General features: G+C 42.9%; 6 protein-coding genes across 6 annotated transcripts; 3 read left to right on the top strand and 3 right to left on the bottom strand.

The window, feature by feature from the left end:
- Nucleotides 1-9,425: 9,425 nt before the first annotated feature.
- LOC129591155 (uncharacterized) lies at nucleotides 9,426-10,704 on the top strand. Its single transcript, XM_055486690.1, has 3 exons — nucleotides 9,426-9,576; nucleotides 10,121-10,268; nucleotides 10,441-10,704. The coding sequence occupies exons 1-3, from the start codon at nucleotides 9,442-9,444 to the stop codon at nucleotides 10,569-10,571; spliced, it is 414 nt and encodes a 137-aa protein (XP_055342665.1). The 5' UTR covers nucleotides 9,426-9,441; the 3' UTR covers nucleotides 10,572-10,704.
- A 783-nt stretch (nucleotides 10,705-11,487) lies between these two features.
- On the bottom strand, nucleotides 11,488-13,480 carry LOC129591128 (uncharacterized). Its single transcript, XM_055486661.1, has 4 exons — nucleotides 13,230-13,480; nucleotides 12,971-13,149; nucleotides 12,232-12,514; nucleotides 11,488-12,092 (listed from the first exon to the last, which is right to left on the bottom strand). Exons 1-4 carry the CDS (start codon nucleotides 13,288-13,290, stop codon nucleotides 11,704-11,706), a joined length of 912 nt encoding a protein of 303 aa, XP_055342636.1. The 5' UTR covers nucleotides 13,291-13,480; the 3' UTR covers nucleotides 11,488-11,703.
- A 996-nt stretch (nucleotides 13,481-14,476) lies between these two features.
- On the bottom strand, nucleotides 14,477-16,610 carry LOC129591138 (uncharacterized). The gene is made up of 4 exons (XM_055486674.1): nucleotides 16,499-16,610; nucleotides 16,174-16,352; nucleotides 15,536-15,815; nucleotides 14,477-14,974 (listed from the first exon to the last, which is right to left on the bottom strand). Exons 1-4 carry the CDS (start codon nucleotides 16,545-16,547, stop codon nucleotides 14,586-14,588), a joined length of 897 nt encoding a protein of 298 aa, XP_055342649.1. The 5' UTR covers nucleotides 16,548-16,610; the 3' UTR covers nucleotides 14,477-14,585.
- A 362-nt stretch (nucleotides 16,611-16,972) lies between these two features.
- On the bottom strand, nucleotides 16,973-18,833 carry LOC129591131 (uncharacterized). The gene is made up of 4 exons (XM_055486665.1): nucleotides 18,665-18,833; nucleotides 18,246-18,430; nucleotides 17,672-17,951; nucleotides 16,973-17,531 (listed from the first exon to the last, which is right to left on the bottom strand). The coding sequence occupies exons 1-4, from the start codon at nucleotides 18,717-18,719 to the stop codon at nucleotides 17,143-17,145; spliced, it is 909 nt and encodes a 302-aa protein (XP_055342640.1). The 5' UTR covers nucleotides 18,720-18,833; the 3' UTR covers nucleotides 16,973-17,142.
- A 234-nt stretch (nucleotides 18,834-19,067) lies between these two features.
- LOC129591137 (uncharacterized) lies at nucleotides 19,068-20,975 on the top strand. Its single transcript, XM_055486673.1, has 4 exons — nucleotides 19,068-19,239; nucleotides 19,390-19,628; nucleotides 19,732-20,053; nucleotides 20,488-20,975. The coding sequence occupies exons 1-4, from the start codon at nucleotides 19,197-19,199 to the stop codon at nucleotides 20,829-20,831; spliced, it is 948 nt and encodes a 315-aa protein (XP_055342648.1). The 5' UTR covers nucleotides 19,068-19,196; the 3' UTR covers nucleotides 20,832-20,975.
- An 897-nt stretch (nucleotides 20,976-21,872) lies between these two features.
- Nucleotides 21,873-24,363, top strand: LOC129591126 (uncharacterized). Its single transcript, XM_055486660.1, has 4 exons — nucleotides 21,873-21,989; nucleotides 22,232-22,512; nucleotides 22,925-23,219; nucleotides 23,721-24,363. The coding sequence occupies exons 1-4, from the start codon at nucleotides 21,896-21,898 to the stop codon at nucleotides 24,086-24,088; spliced, it is 1,038 nt and encodes a 345-aa protein (XP_055342635.1). The 5' UTR covers nucleotides 21,873-21,895; the 3' UTR covers nucleotides 24,089-24,363.
- The last annotated feature ends 76 nt before the right edge of the window (nucleotides 24,364-24,439 follow it).

Below are 24,439 nucleotides of genomic sequence, written 5' to 3'. Positions count from 1 at the left end.
TCATCAATTATGCAAGAAACACAGATTTCCCTTCTTACAGCAGAGACTGCGTCCAACGACGAGATCGGTCTATCAGCTGCCGTGCTGGGCCTAACGGGAAGACAGGCCATAAATGAAAACTGCACCACTTTCGCCTCGAGCCCTTCATTGGACGGCAGGGCAGGCCTCCAACAACGGTCGCGACTCGCACGTACCCACGACGTCAGCCAAGCCATCGACAACAGCTGCACTTAATTTTGCCGACAACACAGGTCTTCAGCTACGGCTGCGTCTCCTTCGTACAGCAAAGCAAGACCCCGACTACGGCCGCTCTTCCACCGGCAACGACAGCCACCTTCCAACGGCGGGGAACACTTCCGACGGAAAGCTAGGCACTCACGCGAACTGCCCCATCCTCGGACGGAAAGGTAGGCCCCCTACTAATGGCAGCTCCCATTTCAACAGACCATTTCAACAGACCGGCAAGCAGACCATCAACGGCGGCCGCACCTTTCTCGGGCGACAGACAGGCCCCCTAGCAACGGGGGCGCTCTCCTCCGACGGCAAGCAGACACTGCACCAACGGTTGCACTTTCCTCAGACGGCATACCAGCCCACCAGCTTCGGCTGCGCCTACCTCCGACGGCAAGCAGACCCCCAGCGGCGGTTGCATCTTCCTCGGACGGCAAACCAGGCCACCAACTTCGGCTGCGCCTACCTCCGACGGCAAGCAGACCCCCAGCGGAGGTTGTACCTTCTTCGGACGGCAAACCAGGCCACCAACTTCGGCTGCGCCTACCTCCGACGGCAAGCAGACCCCAGCGGAGGTTGTACCTTCTTCGGACGGCAAACCAGGCCACCAACTTCGGCTGCGCCTACCTCCGACGGCAAGCAGACCCCCAGCGGAGGTTGTACCTTCTTCGGACGGCAAACCAGGCCACCAACTTCGGCTGCGCCTACCTCCGACGGCAAGCAGACCCCCAGCGGAGGTTGTACCTTCTTCGGACGGCAAACCAGGCCACCAACTTCGGCTGCGCCTACCTCCGACGGCAAGCAGACCCCAGCGGAGGTTGTACCTTCTTCGGACGGCAAACCAGGCCACCAACTTCGGCTGCGCCTACCTCCGACGGCAAGCAGACCCCCAGCGGAGGTTGTACCTTCTTCGGACGGCAAACCAGGCCACAAACTTCGGCTGCGCCTACCTCCGACGGCAAGCAAGCCCCCTTCCAGCGGCGGCGCCCTCCTCCGACTTTAAGTAGGCTCATTGGCCCACCAATGACGGCTGCATCTTCCTCGCACGGCAGACAAGCCCCCTAGAGACAGCGACGCCCTCCTCTGACGGCAAGTAGGCCTCTACTGACGGCTGCAGGTAAAGCTGCGTCTACGTACGACGGCGGGCAGACACCTAGCGGCAGTTAGACGGACGGCATACCAGGCCACCAAATCCGGCTTCGCCCACATTTTATGGCAAGCAGACCCATAGCTTTGGTTTTCACCTTCCTCGGGACGCATACCAAGCCACCAACTCTGGCTTCGCCTACCTCCGACTGCAAGCAGACACCCAACTGCGGTCACACCTTCCTCGGACGTCTTACGAGGCCTCCAATTTTAGCTGCGGTTACCTCCGACGGCAGTCAGGCCTCCTGGGAACGTCGGCAACCTCCTCCGACGTCAAGCATGCCCACCAACGACGGCGCCTTCCTCGAACGGAAAGGCAAGCCATCAAGTGCATCAACTATAGCCGAACACACCTGACAGATAAGCGAGCCACCACTTATGGAACTCTGGCAGACAGAAAGGCAGCTGCGACGGCTGCACCCACTTCTGACGGCGAAGCAGGCCTCCAGTTACGGTTTCCCTTCCCGCCGACGGCACATAAGCCAGCAAGACGGCTGCACTACTTCGGACGACAGGACACGCTGCACCTTCAAGAAAAGAAAGCCAACAGCGACAGCTGCACCTTCCCCGGACTGCAGGGCTGGTTACAACTAAAGCCGCATCCGCCTCGGGCGGCAAAGCAATCCAACAGCGGTGCACTCACCTCGGACGGCAAGGAAGACCTCTAGCTATGAATGCACCTAGGTCGGATGGCAAGGCAGGTCTCTAACCACGGCAACATTCTCCTCCGACGGCCAGACACTACCTGCAACGGCGGCCGCATTGATTGTATCCAACAACGCTATGCCTCCAACGACAACTGCACCTACCTCCGGCGACAAGGCGTGCTCTAACTACGGCCACACCTACTTCCGACGGAATGGCAACCCAACAACGACTGCGGCACCCCGTTCGGTCAGCATGGCAGGACATCAGCTATAGCCGCACCGACAAAAAAGGCAGGTCTCCAACGACAACTGCGCCCTGTCTGACGGCTAAGTGCACCGGTTCCGTTATCTGTCACCTACAGCTAACCTCCACTCCTGGACGGTGTTACCGCACGCGGATTTAGCTGTCCTACTCTTGGGACTTCAAAGACGAATCACTTCGGGTGGCTACCGGACGACACTGCGCTAGCGATGCTCACCTTACCTACACAGCAGTGAATTTTCACCATGGAAAAACCTGACTGGATCCTGACATACCACGGATCCTACCATACCACGCTGGGATCAGCACGCCGCATCGCTCCGTATTGGCAACGTAACGACGTCTGCCCTGGCGACATAAAGATAGCCGAATTTGCCTACTCCAAAGGGAACTCCGAATCTTCACCAAATGCATCCGCAGAACCGTGCCAACTGCTGCATCGATCCTTATATTGGGTTGTTTGGGGTTTTGTTTGGGGCCTTCGGTTGCGCAGGGCACTGGTCGCTCTCTTCCGCCGACCCCCGGTCGGCCGGCTTCTCGCTGACCCACGGTCACCGCACACAGCCGATCACAGAGAGCACCAGCCTCCCAGCAGCCGGGGCTCCAGTACCCCAGTGGAGTCAGGAAGCGGTAACATTAACTGAGGTTAAAGCATTGCTGCTGCCATTATAAATTCCGCCTAGTTTTTAGTTCTTTGGTACCGCGACATTTCGCCGCAAGGCCAATTTGTTTTGCGACCACTCGGCGCCGGACATTGCGCAGTTTGTGGCTTTTCGCCGCGAGACATTCCGACGCAAGGCCCTTTCGACACCGTCTTTAAAAAAGGCAGCTTCCTGAGCTAGACAAACCAGTCACAAAAACCTAGATAACTGATAAGAATTAAGAAGCACAAGAAAACATTAGGAAACATTAGAATACATTATATTTAAGAAAACACAGGAAACATTGTTAAAACAAAAGAAAACATAAAAAAACGTATGGAAATATTGGGCATTTATGAGACTGAAGAAGTTCGAAAAATCTAAGAAAGCAAAACAAAACAAAGAAAAAATAAAAAAAGAAAAACGAAGAACAGATACCTGGAAAAAAAAGTTCTTGGAAAACAAGGGCGTCAAATTTTTTTCGGCGAAATTTTCGCTGCCAGATGTCTTGCGAAAAGTCTCACAACTATATGTCCCAGACCGAAACGTCTTAGCGTCTGCGTCGAAATGTCTTCGCGGCAAAAAGTGGCGCGACGAAATTTTGCGCTCCCAGTTGTCAGGGTGCGGTCGAAACGGTCGGCTGCAGCTGCGAGTGTGATTTATTGCATAAGGAAATCATCGGCAACGGGGCATTTGGTGTCGTCTTCAAAGCCAAGATAAGATGTAATCTGTCACACCCAGAATTTTACGATCCATTACAAAGCAACTCGAAATGTATTTAGGGTATTGTAACTGTCTCGGCGGCAAGTTCACACATCCTTGGGAACCGTTCTAATTTTCACCGGACACTGATTGTTGAAGAAAACCTGTTAATGAAAATTATACTTTTGGAAGGACTGCATATGAACTGTTGGTCGTATTCAGAATGTGCTAACAGTTAGTGTCACCATGTTGCTGACCGTTCCATCCCCGTCACGCGCCACAATCCGGTAGACGTCAACTTTAGACTGTTTTTCCATGCGGCTACTGGCCAATGCGGCAATAGGCAGCTGACGACCGGTGAAAAAGTCTTTGATTCGCTCCACCGGCCCCAGACGATCACGGTGCGCACTGACCTTGTCCAGGTCAACGGTTAATCCGCGCCCACTACGCAGACAGTTGGCACCGTTCAGAATGTTGGCGTTGTCGTCTAGACTGATGTCCGGATTACTACTGAATACTGATGTCGTCCGGGACGATGCTGTTGGCGCTGGTAGAATGGATGCGACTGATGGTCCAGCTGTAAGGTGGAACGCCCATCAACGTCTGAAAATTTCACCCAAAAGAACAATGTCACAGTTTGGCACAAAGAATTTCTCACAACTGACGCAAGCATAGTTTCTGAGGGCTTTTGCAGAAAACAGACCGATCGATCGCTAGTGATCAGCAGACCGATAAAGAACTAGTTAGTAGTTAGATCACTGAAGCTGACAGGTTCAGCATCAACTCTAGGTTAGATAATCAAATGTGACTACGAATCTAGTTTAAATTAAGTACGGAGATTCTGATTTTATTTAAAATCTATAATTGAATAAATTCCAAAATTTAAAATCAGTTTAGTCTTTATCAGTTAAAAACCTGATGAGCAATAAATAACTAATATTGAAATTAAATAAAATAATGGTAATAATAAAAATTTTTTGCATAAAATCAACATTAAAAACCGGCAGCTATCTAGAGCAGTGTTCGCTTGGAAGTTATTACGTTAATTCCGGAAACGATTTGACACGGCTCGGCATCACACCCCACTTCCACCACCGGCGCCGGCGCAAAGATCCAGAAATCCGCTCCACGCGCCGGGATACTAACGGCAGCCGGCTGGCACTTGGTCCCCTCGCGCACACTCTGCAAGAATGCACATGCACGTCGAGAACTCCGAGGAGAAATTGGCGCAGATGGAGCGCGGTGGCCCACAGCGTTCGCCCCAGTTCTGACAGGGACAGTCCAGACCTGATGTGTCCTCGAACAGCAGACTGCAGTGGACACCCTTTCCGGGAATGGGTTTGATGGCCGTACGCGGGGGAGCACCGCGTGGATGCCCGGCCTGCATGCCGCGGATGGATGGCTCAAGGGCTAGGCGGTTGCGGGGTGGCACGTTAATGGTGGATGGGGAGGGGGTGGTCCGGACTGTTGCTTCACAGGAGCATGGCCTGCCAAAAATGAGAGCATCTCTTCCGGTTTAATTCTCAAGCATTATAAGTCGTACATTTACTAATAAAACGAATTAAAAGCACAACAAAATTACAAATTAGCCTAACAACAGCTAAATTATACAAATACTCAAGCAATTTAAGAATGATAATATTATTTCCAACTAATTTATTTAACAAAGCTAAAGTCAACTGCGAATACTTTAAATTTGTACTGTAATTATAACATATTCCGATTTTGATAAAATATACTGATTGTTCGATTAAGTTAATGTCTGACAAGCGTAATTATTTTTTCTATTGAATAACATGACCGACCTGAAATTCGGTACAGGAATTTTCGGTAAATTAGCGTCCAGTGTCGGGATGACCGGGGCAAAAGCGATAGCCGCGCGCGGGTGCACCACCTCATTACTGCTGTCGCTGGCAGGGCCAGTGATGAGATTGAGCGACGCTGCTTCGGATACTTGCAAATTTGGATCCTTAATGGGCACTCGGGTTTTTACCGGAATGTTGGCCAATTCAACACTAAATCCTGCCCACACACTGTCGCACAGGCTCCCTATGAGCGCCATAGAACAAAATATAATGCCTATTCTTTCAAACGCGCGCTGTGGTGACTTCCATACAGATTACTTTGATTTGCTTAAACCACGGTTGTTTTACACTCTTAAATTTGTAAGCTGGCGTAGATCGGTTTATTCTGCTACCGGCCGTTGGAGGTTATGTTTCAGATATCACGGTGCAGTAAGCTGGCAGTGAATGATGGCGTTGTTTTTGCTTAGTTAAGCATCCATACGGAAATTAATAGATAAGTACATACTGTTACGCGGTACCTGGTGTCAAAAATGGGACACATACACTAAAGCTTTCGCTTTCGCGCACTCCGAATCACTTCTTGTAATACTTTATGTCATTCTTGAAGCTAAATGATTTGTATACATTGGTCCGAAAACTGTTTGCGAGCGCAACATCCGGTTGCCGAGATATGGCCTAACAAAATGGGCGATAAGTTTGAATGCTTTGTTGTGTGCCAAAAGTTTGGTTATTACCCGATCTTCCTGAAACTTTGCCGTAAAAGACACGAACCAATATTTGATCCATAGCATTTTTTTCCGATTTTAAAATAAATTTAAAAAAATTTAAAATTTATTTTAAAATTACGGGAAAGTGCTGTGAACTTATGGCCCATTTTATTAGGCCATATCGCGTCAACCGGATGTTGCGCGCGCAAACGTTTCAGACAACGTTTCACTCGTTAACCTAGTGGGATGTGTGCCCTGGCTTTTTTAATTTTTGTAGGAGTTACAGTAAAATCTTTTTAATTTGCTGATCTGAAAAAGTACGGCCAGTTTAAATTTACTGATTTTGTGCACTATGCAACCTGACTTTGAAATTGTTTTGAAGGTCACCTTGAGCTTCCAGCTCTACCGGCTCTACCAGCTCTACCGGCGCTTGCCAACGGGAGCCGGAGCGGATAATTACCAAAAACAAAATGCATGTGACACAGTTTCCAGACATGCTGAATCGAATGGCGTTAGCAGTTTTTCGATTAATTTTTTGGTTTATTCTGACCAGATCGTACGGGGTTTCCGTTGTAATACAGATCTTTACCTTGATAAAGTGTTACAAAAAAGTGATTCGGGGTGCGCGAAATCGAAAGTTTTAGCGTATGCATCCTTCTAACGCTATGTACAGAGCCGGTTTCTTTAAGAGCAGAGATAAGTTCTTGATCGGCTTGATTCCAATTTAAATGAGTCACAAATTCGGCTTTTAGTTTTGGTAAACCGGTGTAAATTATCTGTACATGCAGTGCATGAACGTTTTACTTTTTGTTTCGAATTTGCCCAGAAAATGTTTGCTGAAATGTGTCAAACAATTCCGACAACAGTGGGTGTTTTTATGGCCGACCGGTGTTTTAAACCATATTCCACTGGAATATAATGTACATACACTGTATGAGAAGACAGCAGTACTAGTTCTTTCTAATTGTAAATATCTATTAACGTTGGATGCATGGCGGGTTAAAAGAGCAGCCTATCTGTAGATTCTCACGAGTTATTCCGTCGTATTTTGGTAATTTGGTTAACGCTTATTTTATTTCGCTACCTATCGTTAAAGTTTCCATCACGAATACAAAACATTAAAGCCGTTTAATGCATTGTGTTTAACATTAAAGAAGTGCCTTTTACATGTATTTAGTATTGCATTTAATCCTTTATAACTATTGTAACTATTAAGTTTTATTAAGTTAAGTAGTCTTTATTATTGTTATAGAAAGAAAATTTGGGGATTATTTTGATATTTAAAGAACAGTGATAAATTGATTTAATAAACCAATTAAACTGAGGTAATAAATTTTGCCAGTTTATTGCTGTGGTAACTTGGTTTTATCTTAATAAAGTCATCAGTAGCCAGTGCCACTGTCTTGCCGTAATTCTTCTACGTTACTTTACGCAGTCCATTCAAATCGCGGGTACACTTATGCTCTTGTTTCCGGAAGGGCATGTAACGCGTTTTCAGTTTATTTTTTAAGCCCCGGTTAGCAAGTATGTACTGATAACTACGCCTGAGCCGGTTAAAATGCGACCAAAAGCTGACCCCATTCATCGCAGCCATGGCCATTAGCCAAACTTTTTTGATTTCAGATATGTCTATGTAGAAAAGACAGAGATGGAAATACCTGTTCTGCAGCGAAGTTAAGGTTTGACAGCACAAGGCATTCTGAAAACATTTTTTCAGTAAATTTCAAAATCCTTTTTCCCCAAAAATGACCCCATTAGGGTTAGGTATATACCTCATAAACATAAACATAAACATAAGGCTTTTTCTCATAAACATAAACATAAAAATAAAGCTGTGCTGCATAAACATAAAGCCGAAGTGCATAAAGTACAGCTTAGGACGAAATGGTCGCATACCCAAAATATCCACATTCAGTACGAATGCAGTGCAGTGCACTGTACGACTGAGTTCAAAATATCCGGTTCGTACAAGTGCACTGCATCGCATGCGTACAGAATGCTGGGTATGGGGCTATGCGACCATTTCGTCCTACATTGTACATATGTACCGCATAAACATAAACCTAATGTTAGACATAAATTGCTTCGATTCGACAGTCTACATACGAAAAGCCGGGTGAAAAAATGCGGCACATGAGGTACTGTACTGGTTGCATAACTATGTAGATATGCAGAACGTACAGATACAGTCATGTAGAAAGGAGACGTCTGACTAATGAACCTATAGATAAAGTTAAAAAAAAGGGTACACTATTTCTAAGGTTTTGAGGTTTGGCAAGCCACGAAAACTGAACCGTTAGCAAATACATACTGAACAATTTTTGAAATAATCACTGTACATATCCAACATCCTTTACACTAGAGATTTCCGAACCGGAAGCGTGTTTCGAATTATAGTGAGATAAAAACTGCAACAGGGTAGCTAAAGAAAACGGCTCAACCCATTAGCGCTAGAAGGGTTAAATGCGCAGCTTATGTATTGCTATGATTTTCACTGTATCATCCAGTGTACTGAGCGTACAGTCTGTACACTGAAACAGCAGAATCTGTTACACACCAGGCACCGAAAGACGAGATACTGCGTTGCATGATTTAGGTGCATTAAATATTTGATTATGTTCGTCGGCATGTAACAGATTATCCCATACCGACTAATTTGAGCAATGCACACCTTCCATTGCACCCACGCGTTCAATCCCCTAAATGACACACTGATCCCCACTGCAAACCGACACCGGCAATAACATTGCTTAAAGTCGCAACTCGACCAAAATCCCGTTTTCTAACCCAAATAAACGGATAATCCATATAACACAATCATCATTATATACCAATTACCATAGAGATTAATATTTGTCGTCTCCGCTTACGTCGACTGCCGGTTCTGCTGAATTTTACTCTTTGCGCTTTTTATACATTTTCCTCGCTAGCCGCTTTGCATTCATGTCTCAAGTACACACATTTCTGTGTGACTAATGACCAAACCCCGTCCCCTGAGGTGATCGCCATCGCTGCGCTTGCCGGGTGTTAGGAACGCACCCATCCGTTTTACAGGTACATTTGATTCGATTAGGCATTCCTGGCCGCCCGCTACCGGAAGAGGCTGCGTTCACCCGGAGAAGGGAACATACATATATGCGCTGGTGCGCAGCGTCATTTTAATCCACTCAGCGCAATTCGAGGCACAGTGGGATTTGCTCGATCTAGACAGGGTATAAGTGATTGACATTTGCTGCTGCTTTTAGCCAGTGTCAAGAATCGTCGAACGCTGCAGCAACGTTACCGGCCCTCTTTTTTGCAATGTCTGCTCAGGTGCTGTGGACGCTGGTGGTGTTGTGTGTCGTGGTTAGCGTTGGCCGGAGTTGGCTGATTACGATGCCGTCGCCGCCGCTCGATGAAGGCCAGCTTGATACGGAGGAAACGATCGCCCAACGAGTAAGTCTGCGAAGACGAAAAGAGAGTACTTTCGCCGCCAGTATTATTATTATTATTATTATTATTGCTTTCATTTATTATAATAATTAGGTCAGATTTGCATTATTTTATGTGATTCTTATTTTATCGTTATTGAATTAATATTGTTTGGTGTCAGTGTCACTTTTTATTTACAGATTGCTAAAAGGATTTTGCTAATAATGGTTTTGAATATTACAGTTATTCTTGCAAATTTATTTCATGTTGTTAATGTACAAATATTAAATTTTGTGCAGTGTTCATACCTAAATCTCGTCTAAATGTGAAATCAATGAAATGCAAATGTATTCTAAATTATCATGCTTTAGTTGAATTATTACTTCTATACGCGGCTGCAAACTTTCTAAAGCAGAAACGTCTTCATCTCTCAGCCATAAAAGCCTTTTCGAAATACAACTGAAATGAGTGCAATGCTTTGAATGTATGTACGGATCTACTTTCTGCTGCTCTTATAAGTTTGGTTCTTTAATTTATTTTTTTTATACAGTTTTAATATATTTCGCAGGATATCCGCAAAACGGCCTTACAAAACAGCGAACTGGGTAAAACCCTTATTAATTTCCGCCAGAATACCGGTATGCGTACCCGCAAACCGTCCTCATCTGGTCAACCGTACAGCGACAACTTTTGGAATTCCTTGCTGCAACTCCTCGGTAAGCAGCGCTTGATTGTCTCGCTTGCATAACGCCGCCAGAGCAGTGCACTTGTCGCACAAACAATTTATTAAAACTATCGTCAACATCCGCTTTTCCCATTGTGCCTTTTAACGGAGAATTTTTCCGCTGTTTTACCCTCGATTAATTTTCTTTGCCGTTTTACGTATAGAACAACGCAAAGCCGGGGCCACAACGGAGCCGCCATCGCTGAAAACCACCCGGGTGACGTTCGCCGGTGGATGGAATCAGATGCTGTATCCGGAGAATCGCATCGCGTTGGGACCGTGGATAATGAACTGATTTATACGGACACACAGCGCTGGCGCTTAATTAAACCAAGAGTAATTTGTTGCCGCCAGTTTACACTGTCCACCTGAACGGCGCTCGATGAACTGTGTCATTCTAGTAATACCGTGTTTGTTGATGGGAGTTTATGTGTTAATCAATACTAATTACATTGTCAGCAGTAAAACATCCGTTCGCTAAGACACAGTTAGGTGTTACCTCGTTACTTCTGAAAATACCAGTTTGCACCATGCATATGGAAAAAGCGCTTAAAATTATTAAACAAATTAAAAAAATAGATTAAAATTCGTTATTTAAAACATACATTAAAGTTAATAATTGGAAAAACGGAAAAAAATATTAGCAATAAAAACAAACTTACATGAGTATTATTAGAAAAAGTAAGAAAAATTGCTTATGAATTAAAAAAATAAAAATAAAATGTGTTGTGCGTAAATGATATAAAAACAGTACTCGTACAGATTAAAGACAGTTGCAAAGTCAAATTAACGACTGTAGAAAATAACCTCGAGTAATTAATTTATTGATATGCTGACCGTTGCTGCTATAAAACAGAATATTTTTACATGCAAAAATGCTCCTTTTGCTCCTTTTGTGTTTTACTTGGATAGAAATAAATTCAGTCGATGACGTTCTACTGTTAGGGATAACTGGATGAGGGTCTGGAAAGCTGTTTACCAAATTACGCTATGATATCTGTTGTCGGCTTCTACGTGATAAATCAATTAATATTTCAACAGACACCACGAACGGAGTTATTAATTGTCCGGTGATCCCCAAATGAGAGGACAGTGTAACAGCCAGTAAGTTTACTAAATGCATCTTTTGACACGAAAAAATAGGAGTGTCTACCAAAATTGCACTGAGTTGCTTAAAGTAAAAGAATGTGCGGAAACGAAAATACCATATTTTATTTTTAAACAACTATCCAGGACATTTGTCGTGAATTTATCTTTCGAAGAGTCGGAAGATAAACATTTGCATACAGTATAACCTATACAGTACAGATTTCTGCTGCTCCTCACTTCACTTGTCGTGGGAAATACTAGTGTTTTAAATGTCTCAGTATCCAAATATAACTTGGACTATTTGATTTTCCACAAGTTGTTAGATATGTATATGAGCATTAACCAAAAAATGAGAATCGGAAGGGACGTGGACGCGGTGTCATGCGTCCATTGCTGGGTCCGGTACCAGCCAGAAATTTTGCGGCGTTATATTGCTTCGTGTAACAGTCAAAGGTAGGCTGGTAGTTTGGACATTCGCCCAACGCCGGGAACCATTTGCGTGTCATCATGTACGAGGAGTCGAAGCAGTACTTTCCCAGGATGCGATCGATCTCCTTCGACATGCGCGTTATCACCGTGGAGGTCACCATATCCGGCCGATCCCGCGTCATAACGTACAGGTACGGTTCTTCACATACACTGCGACTGCTGTTGCTGACGCGGTCACACTCGTAGAGAAACGCGTAAGAATCGTAATCCGTTGATGCTACCACATTCGAGAAAATCCCTGGAACAATAGTTCTGCGTGGTTACAGATTGTACACATATTCTGATATAGGTCACAAGAAACTGCCGGTGCGTCTACGGTGGCGGCGTAGTGAATGTGCTGTATACAAATTCGGTACCGTGCGCAGCATGACACCCACCTAAACTGTATTGCGAAGGATCCGAGTTATAATTGCCGAACGAAGTCGTACGAATCGTACCGTCCGAAGCCAGATACGCTAAACCGTCATAACCGCTGCTGCATAATTGTGTAGTGGAGTCGATGGCGCTTTCGTAATCCTCCACGAGGAGCGCCGGGATATCGGTGCCCGGGACAAGGGTCTCGTTGCCAAGGTTGTTAAAATAGATGACGAAATTGTAGCCCAGTGCGTTGACGCTGCCGTTAGGGAAGTACACCAAGTACTGATACCATCTGCCCAACATCTGCGCAGTAAAACGGTTTTTTTTTAAAGCGATTGATTAACCTTACTTAAATATTCACGAATAACTCAATATTTGTATATATTATTGTATTACTATTGATATATATATATATATATATATATATATATATATATATATATACATATATGCAGCAAATTATTATTATTATTATCGATATGTCAGATACATATTTACTTGCAGATATAATATAACATTCATATCATTTCGTAATACCGCACAAGCTACAATTATCTTTCAACTTTTTTATATCAAGCGCACAGAAGAAATTATTAAAAACTACTCTTTTTTGCTTAAGCAAGCAAAACATGTTTACCTTGCGTAACTTATGTACACCATTTGTTATGGTCATGGTTAAAATAATTTTTCACACTGGCATTTCTGTAAAAATATTTATTGCTTTTCTCGAAAATTAGTTCGCCGACAACGGCTGCTTACACGATATGGATCGATGGGCATTGGCTCGACGGAGCTGGGCAGCTGCGGATTGGCATTGGCTGTGCAGGGTGCCGGCACCCGATGGTAGGAAGAGTGGTGACCGGATCCAGAGTTACAAAAGTGTTTCTTCATCTTCTTTCTTTTCTTCCAGTGGTGCTGGCTACTGCCGTTGTTGAAATCTGCAAACAGATAAAAAAGTAAATTGCATTACAAGGATTTCCGGAATTTTGTGATTTATTTCTTAAATTCCATATCTTACCGGCAAAAATCAAAATTATAACAAGAGAGGCGGCGATTATAAATGATAACGATGATTTCATTCTCTACCGTTAATTTCAGCAGCGCTAGTAAAAACCGTTTTATCGGTCGAGAATGCTTACAAACAAACACCGAAAGGTTCAGCCGTTGTTGATTTGTTCTGACAAATAATTTTTCATGTTTTAAACCTGGTTTGGCATTGGAGACTCTGTTTAGTGGAAAAAACTGATTTGCAGAGTACTTATTGCGCAACATCCAGGTCTCTGGAGCTTGCACAAGAGAGACGAAAAGAAACCGGCAAAAATTTCTTTAGCATCATACTACTACAGTATAACATCATAACGCTCTCCTTCAGGTTATTCAATAAGCGTGATTAACGTGTTCACGCAACAGCGACGATAAAAATCCAACAAGTACACAACTGACATTATGCAACTGTCGTGATTATTGTTCCCCATTGCAGTAACCCGCTAACTGCTTCTGTGGGACCTTGTATTAGATGTTTCTAGCAAGCCTGTACTAATAAAATCACTGTACAAAGCTCAGCATTGACATTTGCAAATTCGACTTGCTATTGAAAATAAAATTCCCGAGAGAATGCTGATTTTTTCAGCCGCAAAAAAAGCAATCACGCACGCGATTTACGTACTGTTTTTTAACCACAGAAAAAAATTCGGAATACGACAACTTTTGCAGCGGAGTATGGCACACTTAATATTAGAATCTTTAATCTTTCATACGCTTCGGTCAGAAAACACGGAAATGCAAACAGTACGGAATTTCTACCATAATTTGTTTGTATAAGTAAATAATCAGCTGGGGTTCAAAACCCTGGATTTGTAATAAACCTTTTGTACGGTGTAAAAGGAATCTGCAGGGTGTGCGCGCAATCTGTTGCGCAACTAAGCTTTCCACAAACTGCATGAGAAGAAACAAAAGAAATGCCAGAAATAACTATAATATACTCAAATTATTCTTGCATACCTCTTATATCGTAGTGACGGTTTCTTTCGTAACGATAATTTAAATGCTGACTACTGAATGCATTACAGTACGTGCAGCAGCACCGATAACAGTCCAGCGCGTGATTAGTGCGGAAGTATCATGCTATGAATATGGAATTGCTCGAGATAATTATTTTCACTTAAATATTCATTTTATTAAGAAAGTGGGGCAACTGCGGCCGTCTCCAAATTATGGACAAACAGTAAACTGAGCTTAACTTCCATAAACGTCGTTAATCGAGCAGAAGATAAAAAAACATTTGTGCTAAACGTTTATTCGGCTGCACAAAGCTTAAATTGGTCGAGATTTGCAGCAAAAGACAAAACACGTTAAATCGGCGCAAAAACCGACTTTAGCGGTAAAAGGGCTTGCCAAACCGCTGGTAACGCGGTGCCATGCGACCGTTATTCGGTCCGGTTCCCGCCAGGAATTTCCAAGCGTCGTACTGTTTGGTGTAACAGTCAGCGGTCGGCTGATACTGTGGACATTCACCCAACGTTGGAAACCATGTGCTCGCCAGCATTTGCGAAGCGTCGAAGCAATACCGGCCCAGGATGCGGTCAGTCTCCCGCGCTACCCGCGTTATCACGGCGGAGGTGAGTAAATCCGGACGGTCGCGCGTATACACCTGCACGTAGGGTTGCTCGCAGACGTGGCGACTAGCGTTGCTGACACGGACGCATTCATACAGGAACAGGTAGGAATCGTAGTCTGTGGATGCCACCAAAACCTGCCAGAGTGCTGAAACACAGTAAAATAACAGGACTAAATTTTGCTACCATATTTCAGAAATTACTGTTTGAAAGCTACTTGCAGTCTTATCGCATACTTTGAAGTCTTTTTCGCACTCAAATTACAAGCCGCTCGCTGCGCACATTTTCTTCGCCATCTGTAAATTATGGATGAGAAATGTGACCAATCTGCTGGTGCACTTACGGTCACAAAGTACACTTATATGTAATTGCACTTTCTCTCGCCATGCATGTCCTCCAGGACGAAATTTAGACGAATTTCTTTCATTTAGAGTTAGAAAAGTTTTCTGGTAAGTATGCTTACAAAATAAATCCATCTGAAAGGTCAACCTAAAGCGACAAAACTAAAATCAAAGCAGTTCAAACGTGTACACTGTACAGTTGTATGAGATTACTTTTCTTTAGAACCGGAAATTAGTTTGGCATGGTAAACTGCCTCATTTGCGACATCGTACAGGAAAAACGTTTATTATGCCGAAAACAACGACTTTGCTGTGGAGTGAGCATCCAAAATGGAAGACCACTTACGATAGCCAATACTAACACTTACAAATAGCATACTGCGCCGGATCCGTGCGATAATCGGCGAAAAATGTCTGCCGTAGTCCGCCATCCGCCTGAAGGTGTGTTAACGCGACGGCCTCCGCACATGACATTGAGGACGGGTCGATAGTGCTCTCATAGGTTAACACCAGCAGCGCCGGGATATCCGTGCCCGGGGCGATTGTCTCGTTGCCCATATTATTGAAGTAGGTGACGTAATTGTAGCTTAGGTCACTGCTGCTGGTGTTGGGAAAGTACGACAGGTAGTTATACCATTTGCCCAGCATCTACGCGGTACGTAAAACCCTCATTTGTTTTCATTACGAAATCAAAACTCGATTTCAATGCACAATATTTATTTAAATTAGGCTACCGTTATATTAACCATGGCTTATTTTAAGAAAAGCATTTATACATGTCATAATATTTAACAGAAAGCTTTTTACACTGTAATATGTTTGAAAAAGAAATTCGAAGTTTATTATTAAGACGTTACTGTAAATGAAAGTGTTCATAAGAATGCATTTTCGCTTCTGTGGATTTTTTGTATTTTTTTACGGAATAATGTCGATGTTTATTTGCTATACTGTTATTCTCATGGAAAGAATTATTTACAGGCGCAAATTTTTTCTGACGGTTGCTTACGCGATACGGATCAATGGGCATTGGCTCGATGTAGCTCGGTAGCTGCGGATTGGCATTGGCTGCGAACGGGGCCGGCACCCGGTGGTAGGATGAATGGTACCGGGAGGCCGATTTACCAAAATGCCGCATCAGTTTCTTCCTTGTTTTCCATTGGTGCTGGCTGCTGCTGTCGCTGAAATCTGCAAAAAAAATTGAAACCATAAATTTCGAGTAAGACGGAAGACGAACTGTATGTTGATATTGTAAGCATCGAAGCACTTCATATTGACAAAATGTCTGATATGTCACTTAGTAACTGGCAAAAGTTATTTAATTTATCTCTGACCGGCAAATAACAAGACGAGAGTAATAGCGGCTGCAATAAATGGCTTCATTTCTATTACAGTGTAAGGAAAGACCGCTTCTGCACAATATCGCTAGAAAAGCAACGCAGCCGAGATTTCTTTGTATCGGTACTCGTACGGATGAACCTAGTGGTTTCAGGCTTACGTGTATAAAGTTTGTTTTGTAACACCTCTTTTGCATTGTTTCGCAATTATCTGCTTGCTTTCGGGAAAAACTGATCTTTAACGCATCTTACTTTATTGCACAACGTTTCAATATGCATTTCACGGATAAAAACAGCCTTGTTGGAACTTTTTGCCGGCAAGTATCTGCTAACTAAGAAAACAAATGGCCAAATGAAAGAGTTACACATGGCATTTGATTTAACCTTGCAATGTTTTTGCGTTTTCATGATTTTTAGTCGACAATTCGCCATGATATATTGTCTGCCATGCGTTTGGACAAAATTCAGAAGCACACAGCATGTTTTACTGAGTATCGAATAAAATAGGAGTAACTGTATAATAGCCGCCACCTTCGAATTATAAGATGTAACAGAACTGACACAGACAACATTTTGAAATACTGTTCGAACTACATACAACCGCATCAACATTACTGTAAAAGTGTAAAATAAACTGGTTGTTAACCAAAAAACTGCACTGTCTGTGGTCCGCTATCCGGCGTGATTTGTCCGTTGCCCGGTCCGGTACCCGCCAGGAGTTTCCACGCATCGTACTGCTTCGTGTAGCAGTCGATGCTGGGCCGATACAGCGGACATTCGCCCAGTGCCGGGTACCAGGGGCGTGTCAGCAGGTGTGAGGCGTCGAAGCAGTACTTGCCCAGGATGCGATCGATCTCCTTGGACACGCGCGTTATCACCGCGGACGACACCAAATCGGGTCGGTCACGGGTCAGCACAGCGATGTAGGGCTCCTCACAGGCACTACGACTGGTGTTGCTGACGCGGTCACACTCGTAAATAATCGCATAGGAATCATAGTCCGTCGACGCCACTACATCCGGCCACAATGCTGGAAAAATGCCCACAATTAAAATTAGGACAAAGCAGGAAAATGCCATTGCCAAAATATTCGTGCAATTTCACTTTTCGGGCATAATTATTTGTTTACTTTTTGTAAACACAGATCTGATTGGTCGTTACTGTCTTTACCTGTCCCGTACTGCGTCGGATCCGTGATGAAACTGTAGAACCACAGCTGCCGCATTCTGCCGTTTGCTGCCAGTTGATTCAAGGCCACATTGGTGCCACACTTCTGCGTATCGGCATCGATGGCGCTTTCGTAATATTCGATCAGCAGTGCCGGTGTATCGGTGCCGGCGAGTAGCGTCTCATTCCCAATGTTGTTGTAGTAGACGGCGAAATTGTATCCCAGAGAATTAACGCTGGCGTTGTTGTAAAATACCAAGGGCTGATACCATTTGCCAAGCATCTGCTCAAAACACAAAATAATCACTCCTAAAAACACATCTTGAACAAAAAACTTGAAATCGGCCAGTATTCGCTCCAAAAATCTAACAATAAAATCGATAAACGGTATAGTCAACAAGTACACAATACACACCAATTGGCATAAATCACCAACATGGGTTTCAAAAGGAGACTCGCCTCTTTACGCAATATGCCTTTTACACGAAACAAGGGCGTTTTTTAACAAAAATTGTACCATAATTACTAGCTAGATAACACCAGAAACTGGGGAGCTCGGGTTAATTGGCTGACTCACCCGGTATGGATCGATGGGCATGGGTTTAATATGACTGGACAGCTGTGGATTGGCATTGGCTGCGCATGGTGCCGGCACCCGGTGGTAGGAAGGGTGATGGCGGGAGCGGGAATCGCAGAAATATCTCTTTTGGCTCTTAAAGTAATATTTTTTCTTCTTCCACGACTTGCTGCCGTCATTGGAGCCTATAAAATAGACCACGAATTTAGCGTGGGATTTGTGAACTGTTTCGGCTCCACATATGAAGTTCCGAAATACTGTCGTAATACAAAACATTGTGATGCTGTTAATGAAAAGCTGTTTTAAAAAAATTTATTAATATTCAGATTATTTTGACTAAATACAGTCGGTAAGTAGGTAGGCACTAAGTATAGTACAAATTTACTGAACTGCATGGACACTACGCGGACATTACTAACCGGGCAACAGCAAGAGAACCGCAAAGGCAATCGATGAATATATGAATATGTTCATTTTTATGAAACAACCTTACTATATTTGAGAATCGCAAAACACCACTAGAAAACGCACGAAAAACCAACTAATTGCATTGCTTTCGCTGTATGATGTATCTAATTCTAAGCATAAAAATCGTTTGCAAACCATATAATGACCTTTGATTTCACTACTATTGTACAACATCCATCCAGTTTACAGCGTTGCTCAACTACGAGCCCAAATGTTTTAGAACGGAGTGATGGCAAAAAGTAATTACGGCAGCGATAAAAGAACATCTGCACCTGTAACGAGATTACCTAATAACCGTTACCACAGTCTTTATGCAATGTGGTTGTGAATTCCATAGAGAGAATGCTATACCGGGCTTGAGGACGAACTTAGTCCGCAGAGTCTTCAGTATTATCAGTGTCACTAACACAAAAAAAATTCTATTAAAATACATTTTTTTACCCTCCCAGTTGCAGTTGGTTAAGTTATAAATGGCTTTTTAAAATGATCAAAGTTATCCTCCTGATCATCATTTTTGTAGTCATCGGTAATACCCTTATTTCTTAATGCTTCTCTGCACAGTTTTTGCTTTTCACTTTTTTTGTGGTATTTTTGGTTCTTACGGCAATGGTTACTAATCGTAGGTAATATGTAACAAGATAGCATTAGTTTTACTGTGAATACCGTTGTATTACAGGGTTCAGCGCGGGCAGTTCCCGGTATGCTGCATCGCGGTATCGCAGTCGATACTTTAACTCGGCGAATCCTTATGATGAAGCCTCCCCGCATTCTGGATACTCCTCACCTGATCACGATCGCGATGGACATGAATACCCAGGTAGTTCACATCCCAACGAGTACGATGATCCCTGCCGGGAAACCGGGCCGCAGTTTCCCAATTATATCCCGCCAATGAAAAAACTGGATCTGTTTCGGGTACGCTATCTCTAGATTTTCTTTGCTATTCAAATTTAGGCGGTACATATTCATCAAACAAATCGTTTTTTAAATGGCAACTGGAAAGATATTGCTTATGCAGACTTTAGGCAAATGGTACACCTATCTCGAGTGGCGCGGCAATGCAGCGGCGGATGGAGCGCATTTCCAGTTGAATTACAACACCATGATGTACTTGAAGAATCTGACTGCCTTAACCTTGGAACCGTCCACCAACAAGAAAGCGTACGTCGTGGAAGAGCTGTTCAGTAGTGTGCAGCGGAGTGATCGAACTTGCCGGGACAGCGCGGCTATTGGCTATCTGACGGAAGATGGTGCCTACAAAGCGACGGTTTTCGACAACTATCAAACTAATGCGCCAAACCGACTAAATTACCAGTCTACGCCGGCTGAACCTTTAATCGGTAAGGACCACAAAATTTTTCGGCAAGTTTTTACTTGAAAAAAATAAAAATTTCTTAGAAACGAAGTCTTTTATTGCATACGGAAAAAATAACATTTTAACCATTTATCTAGGTGCAGATTTAAAAATCAGATTAGCAACTAATAAGGTTGGCGCGTAAAACTGGCAGAAAATCTAAGGAAATGTTTAATATTTAAATGATTTAGATTTTTTTAAGCATTTTTTCGAAATGAAAAATGCTATCTGATGATTTAGAAAATTTTTTAGCTTTTTTAATCAAATAAAACAATTTCGAAAATTTTTTCTTCAAGCTTCATTTTTTTCATCATAAGTTATTATCTAAATAGTAAACAATAACTGATGTAGAATGGGAAAAACTGCATATAGAATAGTATCTGTACATTAGTAGTTCGTTTATGGTTCGGCTTGTTGTAGCAAGTTCTCCAGTGCTGATTTTGTCCACCGATTACGACACCTATATCGTGTTATATCTGTGCTACGCGTACAACACCGCATCGGGATTCTGCAGTTCCCCCATTGTCACCGTCCTCACCCGCTCGCGTCCGGACAGCCTGACGTCATACGAGACGCTGTACATCGCCGGCGTGGTCAATGGATTACTGGGCAAATACTGCTTCGAAGTGGCCATGATGACCCGGGGAACATGGCTGCCGCAGTTACCAGCGTGCCCCTTTTTACGGCCTTCGGATAATTGTTATAATAATTTACTCTATGGCATGCTGTATTTAGCGGGAGAGGATAATGCATCAGATCCATAAATGCTGAACATTTATGTATTTATGTCCCGCAAAATTTATATGTTACCTATGTTTTCCGGTAAACCTGAATGTGTCCAACCTTTGATAGCTATAACAGGTTGTTTCCGTACTCGTATCGTATTCAGTTAATTAAATTAATGCATTTCCCAACAGATTTGTTTTTCAGCTTCGTGATCAAAATTGCGATTATGCGGAGCGGAATCACGGATTTACTGAGATTATTGACACTGATTTATGGACGCCTTACATACACAGTAGATAATTTTATAGATAATTAATAATTTATGTCGATGTCGAATTTTTTGTTGTTTTTATGTCGATCCTGTGTCACAGATTGATAGTTAACAAACTCTAAACATTTATAAATTAAAAGCTTTTTACACATACTTAATTTTTTGCAGTTGTTAACAGGCCGGAAATTGTAGCCTGTCATGAAATACTTTTACGAGTGTCACGCAGGTGGCTATCATTCATAAATAGAAGTATATTACAAATGCAACACCAGTTTTATAAGCAAGGTAGTAATTTTAACAACAACACCATTTTTATAAGCAAGGTAGTAATTTTCTCATTTTGCATTTAATTTCGATAACTGCCTGCAGGCGTCAGAAGGGGAGAGTTGCTGTAAAATTAACAACCTAATAATAATAAAATGAAGTCCTATAAAAGTTTTCCTTTTCTGTGCTAGTGTATGCTCTGTATTATACAACGGGATACCTCCACTAAATCCCGTGCTGATACAGCGCAATAAGCGCATCACTCTGTGTTATGCAAGCGTTACATCTTTCACCTTCATTACGCAACAACCGCGGCATTCCTTACTGTTACCACGTTACTTAACATCAAAGTCATCTTCGTTGCACAACCTTGACACCGCTGTGGTGTGTGTTACATAAACGCCGGGTTTTTGCGGTTACCGCATCCTGTGCAGCGTTACCGCAGCAGTGATTGACCGCGTAATAGTGATTGCATAACGCGTTATGCTGGAGCAGAAAACAGTGATCCAGATGAACATGCTGGAGAGCAGTTCACACGCACAATCCAGGTAGAGAGTAATCAATTTTATGCGGACTAACCACTGCTTGGCATCTCAATTGATTGAATTAATCATACTTAATATGCATAATACGGTTTTATCCACCATTATCGTGTTAATATGTAAGGCTGATCTCGAAGCCATAATTTTAAGAGTATTTTAAATTTAACTGCTGCAGATTAAAACCTAAACAGCTTTTTGAAAACAGCACATACCGTAAATAAATTAAAGCAAACAGACTCGTTATATAACAAATTAATAACCATAAATAGTATTCTGAAGGCTGTTTGTACTAATTTAGCTATTAACTAGATATGGTTATTTATTTTGGCAAGGTGTAATTGATTCCGATAAATTTTTTCAGGCGTCGGAAAGGGTGACTTCCGGTATTATCCCCCGGGTGATTATAATCGTGATTACGATAACAACTACCGATTGTACAACCGTTCCTTGGACTATTCCCGCAAGTATGATTCCTATTCCAGATCAGGCAGCTACGATCGGTACCAGGACTATGGCTACGACAACTCCTACGGAGATCGCTCCAACGACCGCTCCTATGACAGCTCCTACTACAGCTGTACCGGCAAAACGCCGCAGTTCCCCAACTACATCGAACCCGTGAATAATTTCGATTCGTTCCGGGTACGATGCATTAACGGTGGTGGTGCATTAACGGTTTTTGGTGCATTAACGGTGGCTACAAAAAATTACGAATCAAATACTTTTACTTAAGTATTAATTATTTATTCATGGAATTATTTACTTTTACGTTTCTGTAATGATATACGTATTTAGCAACAACATATGTAAGTAATGTAACTGAATTATTCCTTAATATCTATATCCAGATAACAAATAATAAGAATATTAACTTACTTAAGTGATGGTACGCCAAGAAAAACCTCCAGTCATACAATTCTGCCATACTCCCCACTGTCTGCACGCATACGTTGCAAATATTTTACAAATTTCCGGAAAATTTTAATATTGTTTATTTATAGAATAAGTTTTATATTATTACCCTAAAATTCCCTCAACAATTATTATTTTGCAGAGTTTAGGAAAATGGTACATTTATGCGGAATGGCGTGGCACGCCCACGGCCGCGGTGCCCTTTACGCTGCACTACAATCCGCTGATCTACGTCAGCAATCTGACAGACCTGACCATCGAACCGTCCACGAACACCGACGCGTACGTCCTGGAAGAGCTGTATACGCGAGTGGACCGCACCACCCGCAAGTGCCTGAACTCGGCGGCTGTCGGATTTCTGAATGCGGACGGCGTGTTCAAGTCCACTCTGTTTGACGGTTTCGGCCCGAATGTCGATGCGTCTAAAACGACCATACGTAAGAAATTAACAAGCAAATTTAAAAAATGTCGATGCGCTTTAACCGTCAGGGACGAAAGTCATGCTATTATTTGGGCAAAAATTTTGCTGACCCTAAAAACTTTTTGTATGGAATTCCAAAACGAATTCTGTATGTGCAGTTGTATTTACACTTACAATATTTCAGCTCATGTTTATTACGCCCTTGCTGCCTAATGTTTTTTTAATTAATTAATGAAATAAAGTGAAAAATGCCTGTTACTAAAGTATTGATAGTCATAACGCATGGAAATTAATTGTGAATTTATGAAAATTATAAATTGGAAATTGCTTTTAAAATAATCGTTCATAATAATTGTAAATAGGATTATACGTTTTGGAACTTTTAAAATAGCTTGTCCGATGTTCCTAATTCAGTTATCTTACGCCTTATACAGTATTATAATAATCGTAGATATTTCTTGATTTACTCGTAAAAATGGGCCTACAATGGTTCTAATTTTCCGTTCAAATTCTGTAGAATCCGCACCGGCGCTGGTACTGTACACGGACTACGACACGATGGCCATCATCTACTACTGCTACCGCTACAACACCGCCACCGGCATCTGCGAGCTGGTGGATATGAACGTCATCACGCGTACCCGCCCGGATCAGCTGCTATCAAAAACCATCACTAACATCGCCAGCGCGGTCAATAAAGAGTTGGGTCGGTACTGCTTCGACATGTCCCTGATGACCACCGCGGTGTGGCTGCCCCAGCTTCAGGATTGTCCCGTGGTGCGGCCGGCCGATTTATGCTATGCAAATTTGCTGTACGGAATGTTTTATTACGCGGCCGACGACACCGCCAGTAATGCCCTGGTTGCGCAGTATTTCTCCGGCTAAAACGGTTTTTTCCCTTTTAAACGATCGTCATTACGACTCGTCTGTATTCGTACTTCTACTTTAGAATCAATGTACTGCCTAATGAACGCGTGTGCTGTATGAGTTTGCAAAAAGAAGATTCCTGCACTGGCCAAAAAAAGAAAACAAATATTCTACAATTGCGTGGAACTAGGCAGTACTAGGCAGTTACTGTTACCGTTTTTAGTCAGCCGTTACTGCAAATAAAATTTTTTAATCTTTAAATGCATAATTTTAACACATATTGTGTGTCGGTTTTTAATTTTGCTTTTCGCTAATCAAACTGGAATAAAGGATCGCTTTATTCACGCAGGAACAAGCATCTTGTACAAA

The sequence above is a fragment of the Paramacrobiotus metropolitanus genome, unplaced genomic scaffold (genome assembly GCF_019649055.1).
Source record: "Paramacrobiotus metropolitanus isolate TYO unplaced genomic scaffold, Prichtersi_v1.0 Parri_scaffold0000044, whole genome shotgun sequence".
Taxonomy (NCBI): Eukaryota; Metazoa; Tardigrada; class Eutardigrada; order Parachela; family Macrobiotidae; genus Paramacrobiotus; species Paramacrobiotus metropolitanus.
Note: the sequence above shows the minus strand (reverse complement) of the source record. Positions and strands in the feature narration are given on the sequence as shown.

Coding starts and splice junctions, on each gene's coding strand:
- LOC129591131 (XM_055486665.1), bottom strand. CDS start 18,719: ATGAACATATTCATATATTCATCGATTGCCTTTGCGGTTCTCTTGCTG. Junction 18,431..18,664: donor GGTTCTCTTGCTGTTGCCCG/GTTAGTAATGTC, acceptor TCTATTTTATAG/GCTCCAATGACGGCAGCAAG. Junction 17,532..17,671: donor TCCGACGCAGTACGGGACAG/GTAAAGACAGTA, acceptor GCATTTTTCCAG/CATTGTGGCCGGATGTAGTG.
- LOC129591128 (XM_055486661.1), bottom strand. CDS start 13,290: ATGAAATCATCGTTATCATTTATAATCGCCGCCTCTCTTGTTATAATT. Junction 13,150..13,229: donor TATAATTTTGATTTTTGCCG/GTAAGATATGGA, acceptor ATCTGTTTGCAG/ATTTCAACAACGGCAGTAGC. Junction 12,515..12,970: donor TGCCCATCGATCCATATCGT/GTAAGCAGCCGT, acceptor TTTACTGCGCAG/ATGTTGGGCAGATGGTATCA.
- LOC129591155 (XM_055486690.1), top strand. CDS start 9,442: ATGTCTGCTCAGGTGCTGTGGACGCTGGTGGTGTTGTGTGTCGTGGTT. Junction 9,577..10,120: donor AGGAAACGATCGCCCAACGA/GTAAGTCTGCGA, acceptor TATATTTCGCAG/GATATCCGCAAAACGGCCTT. Junction 10,269..10,440: donor TTCCTTGCTGCAACTCCTCG/GTAAGCAGCGCT, acceptor TTTTACGTATAG/AACAACGCAAAGCCGGGGCC.
- LOC129591138 (XM_055486674.1), bottom strand. CDS start 16,547: ATGAAGCCATTTATTGCAGCCGCTATTACTCTCGTCTTGTTATTTGCC. Junction 16,353..16,498: donor TCTCGTCTTGTTATTTGCCG/GTCAGAGATAAA, acceptor TTTTTTTTGCAG/ATTTCAGCGACAGCAGCAGC. Junction 15,816..16,173: donor TGCCCATTGATCCGTATCGC/GTAAGCAACCGT, acceptor CGTACCGCGTAG/ATGCTGGGCAAATGGTATAA.
- LOC129591126 (XM_055486660.1), top strand. CDS start 21,896: ATGCGGACTAACCACTGCTTGGCATCTCAATTGATTGAATTAATCATA. Junction 21,990..22,231: donor CACCATTATCGTGTTAATAT/GTAAGGCTGATC, acceptor AAATTTTTTCAG/GCGTCGGAAAGGGTGACTTC. Junction 23,220..23,720: donor TGCGTCTAAAACGACCATAC/GTAAGAAATTAA, acceptor CAAATTCTGTAG/AATCCGCACCGGCGCTGGTA.
- LOC129591137 (XM_055486673.1), top strand. CDS start 19,197: ATGATCAAAGTTATCCTCCTGATCATCATTTTTGTAGTCATCG. Junction 19,629..19,731: donor AAAAACTGGATCTGTTTCGG/GTACGCTATCTC, acceptor TTGCTTATGCAG/ACTTTAGGCAAATGGTACAC. Junction 20,054..20,487: donor GCCGGCTGAACCTTTAATCG/GTAAGGACCACA, acceptor GGCTTGTTGTAG/CAAGTTCTCCAGTGCTGATT.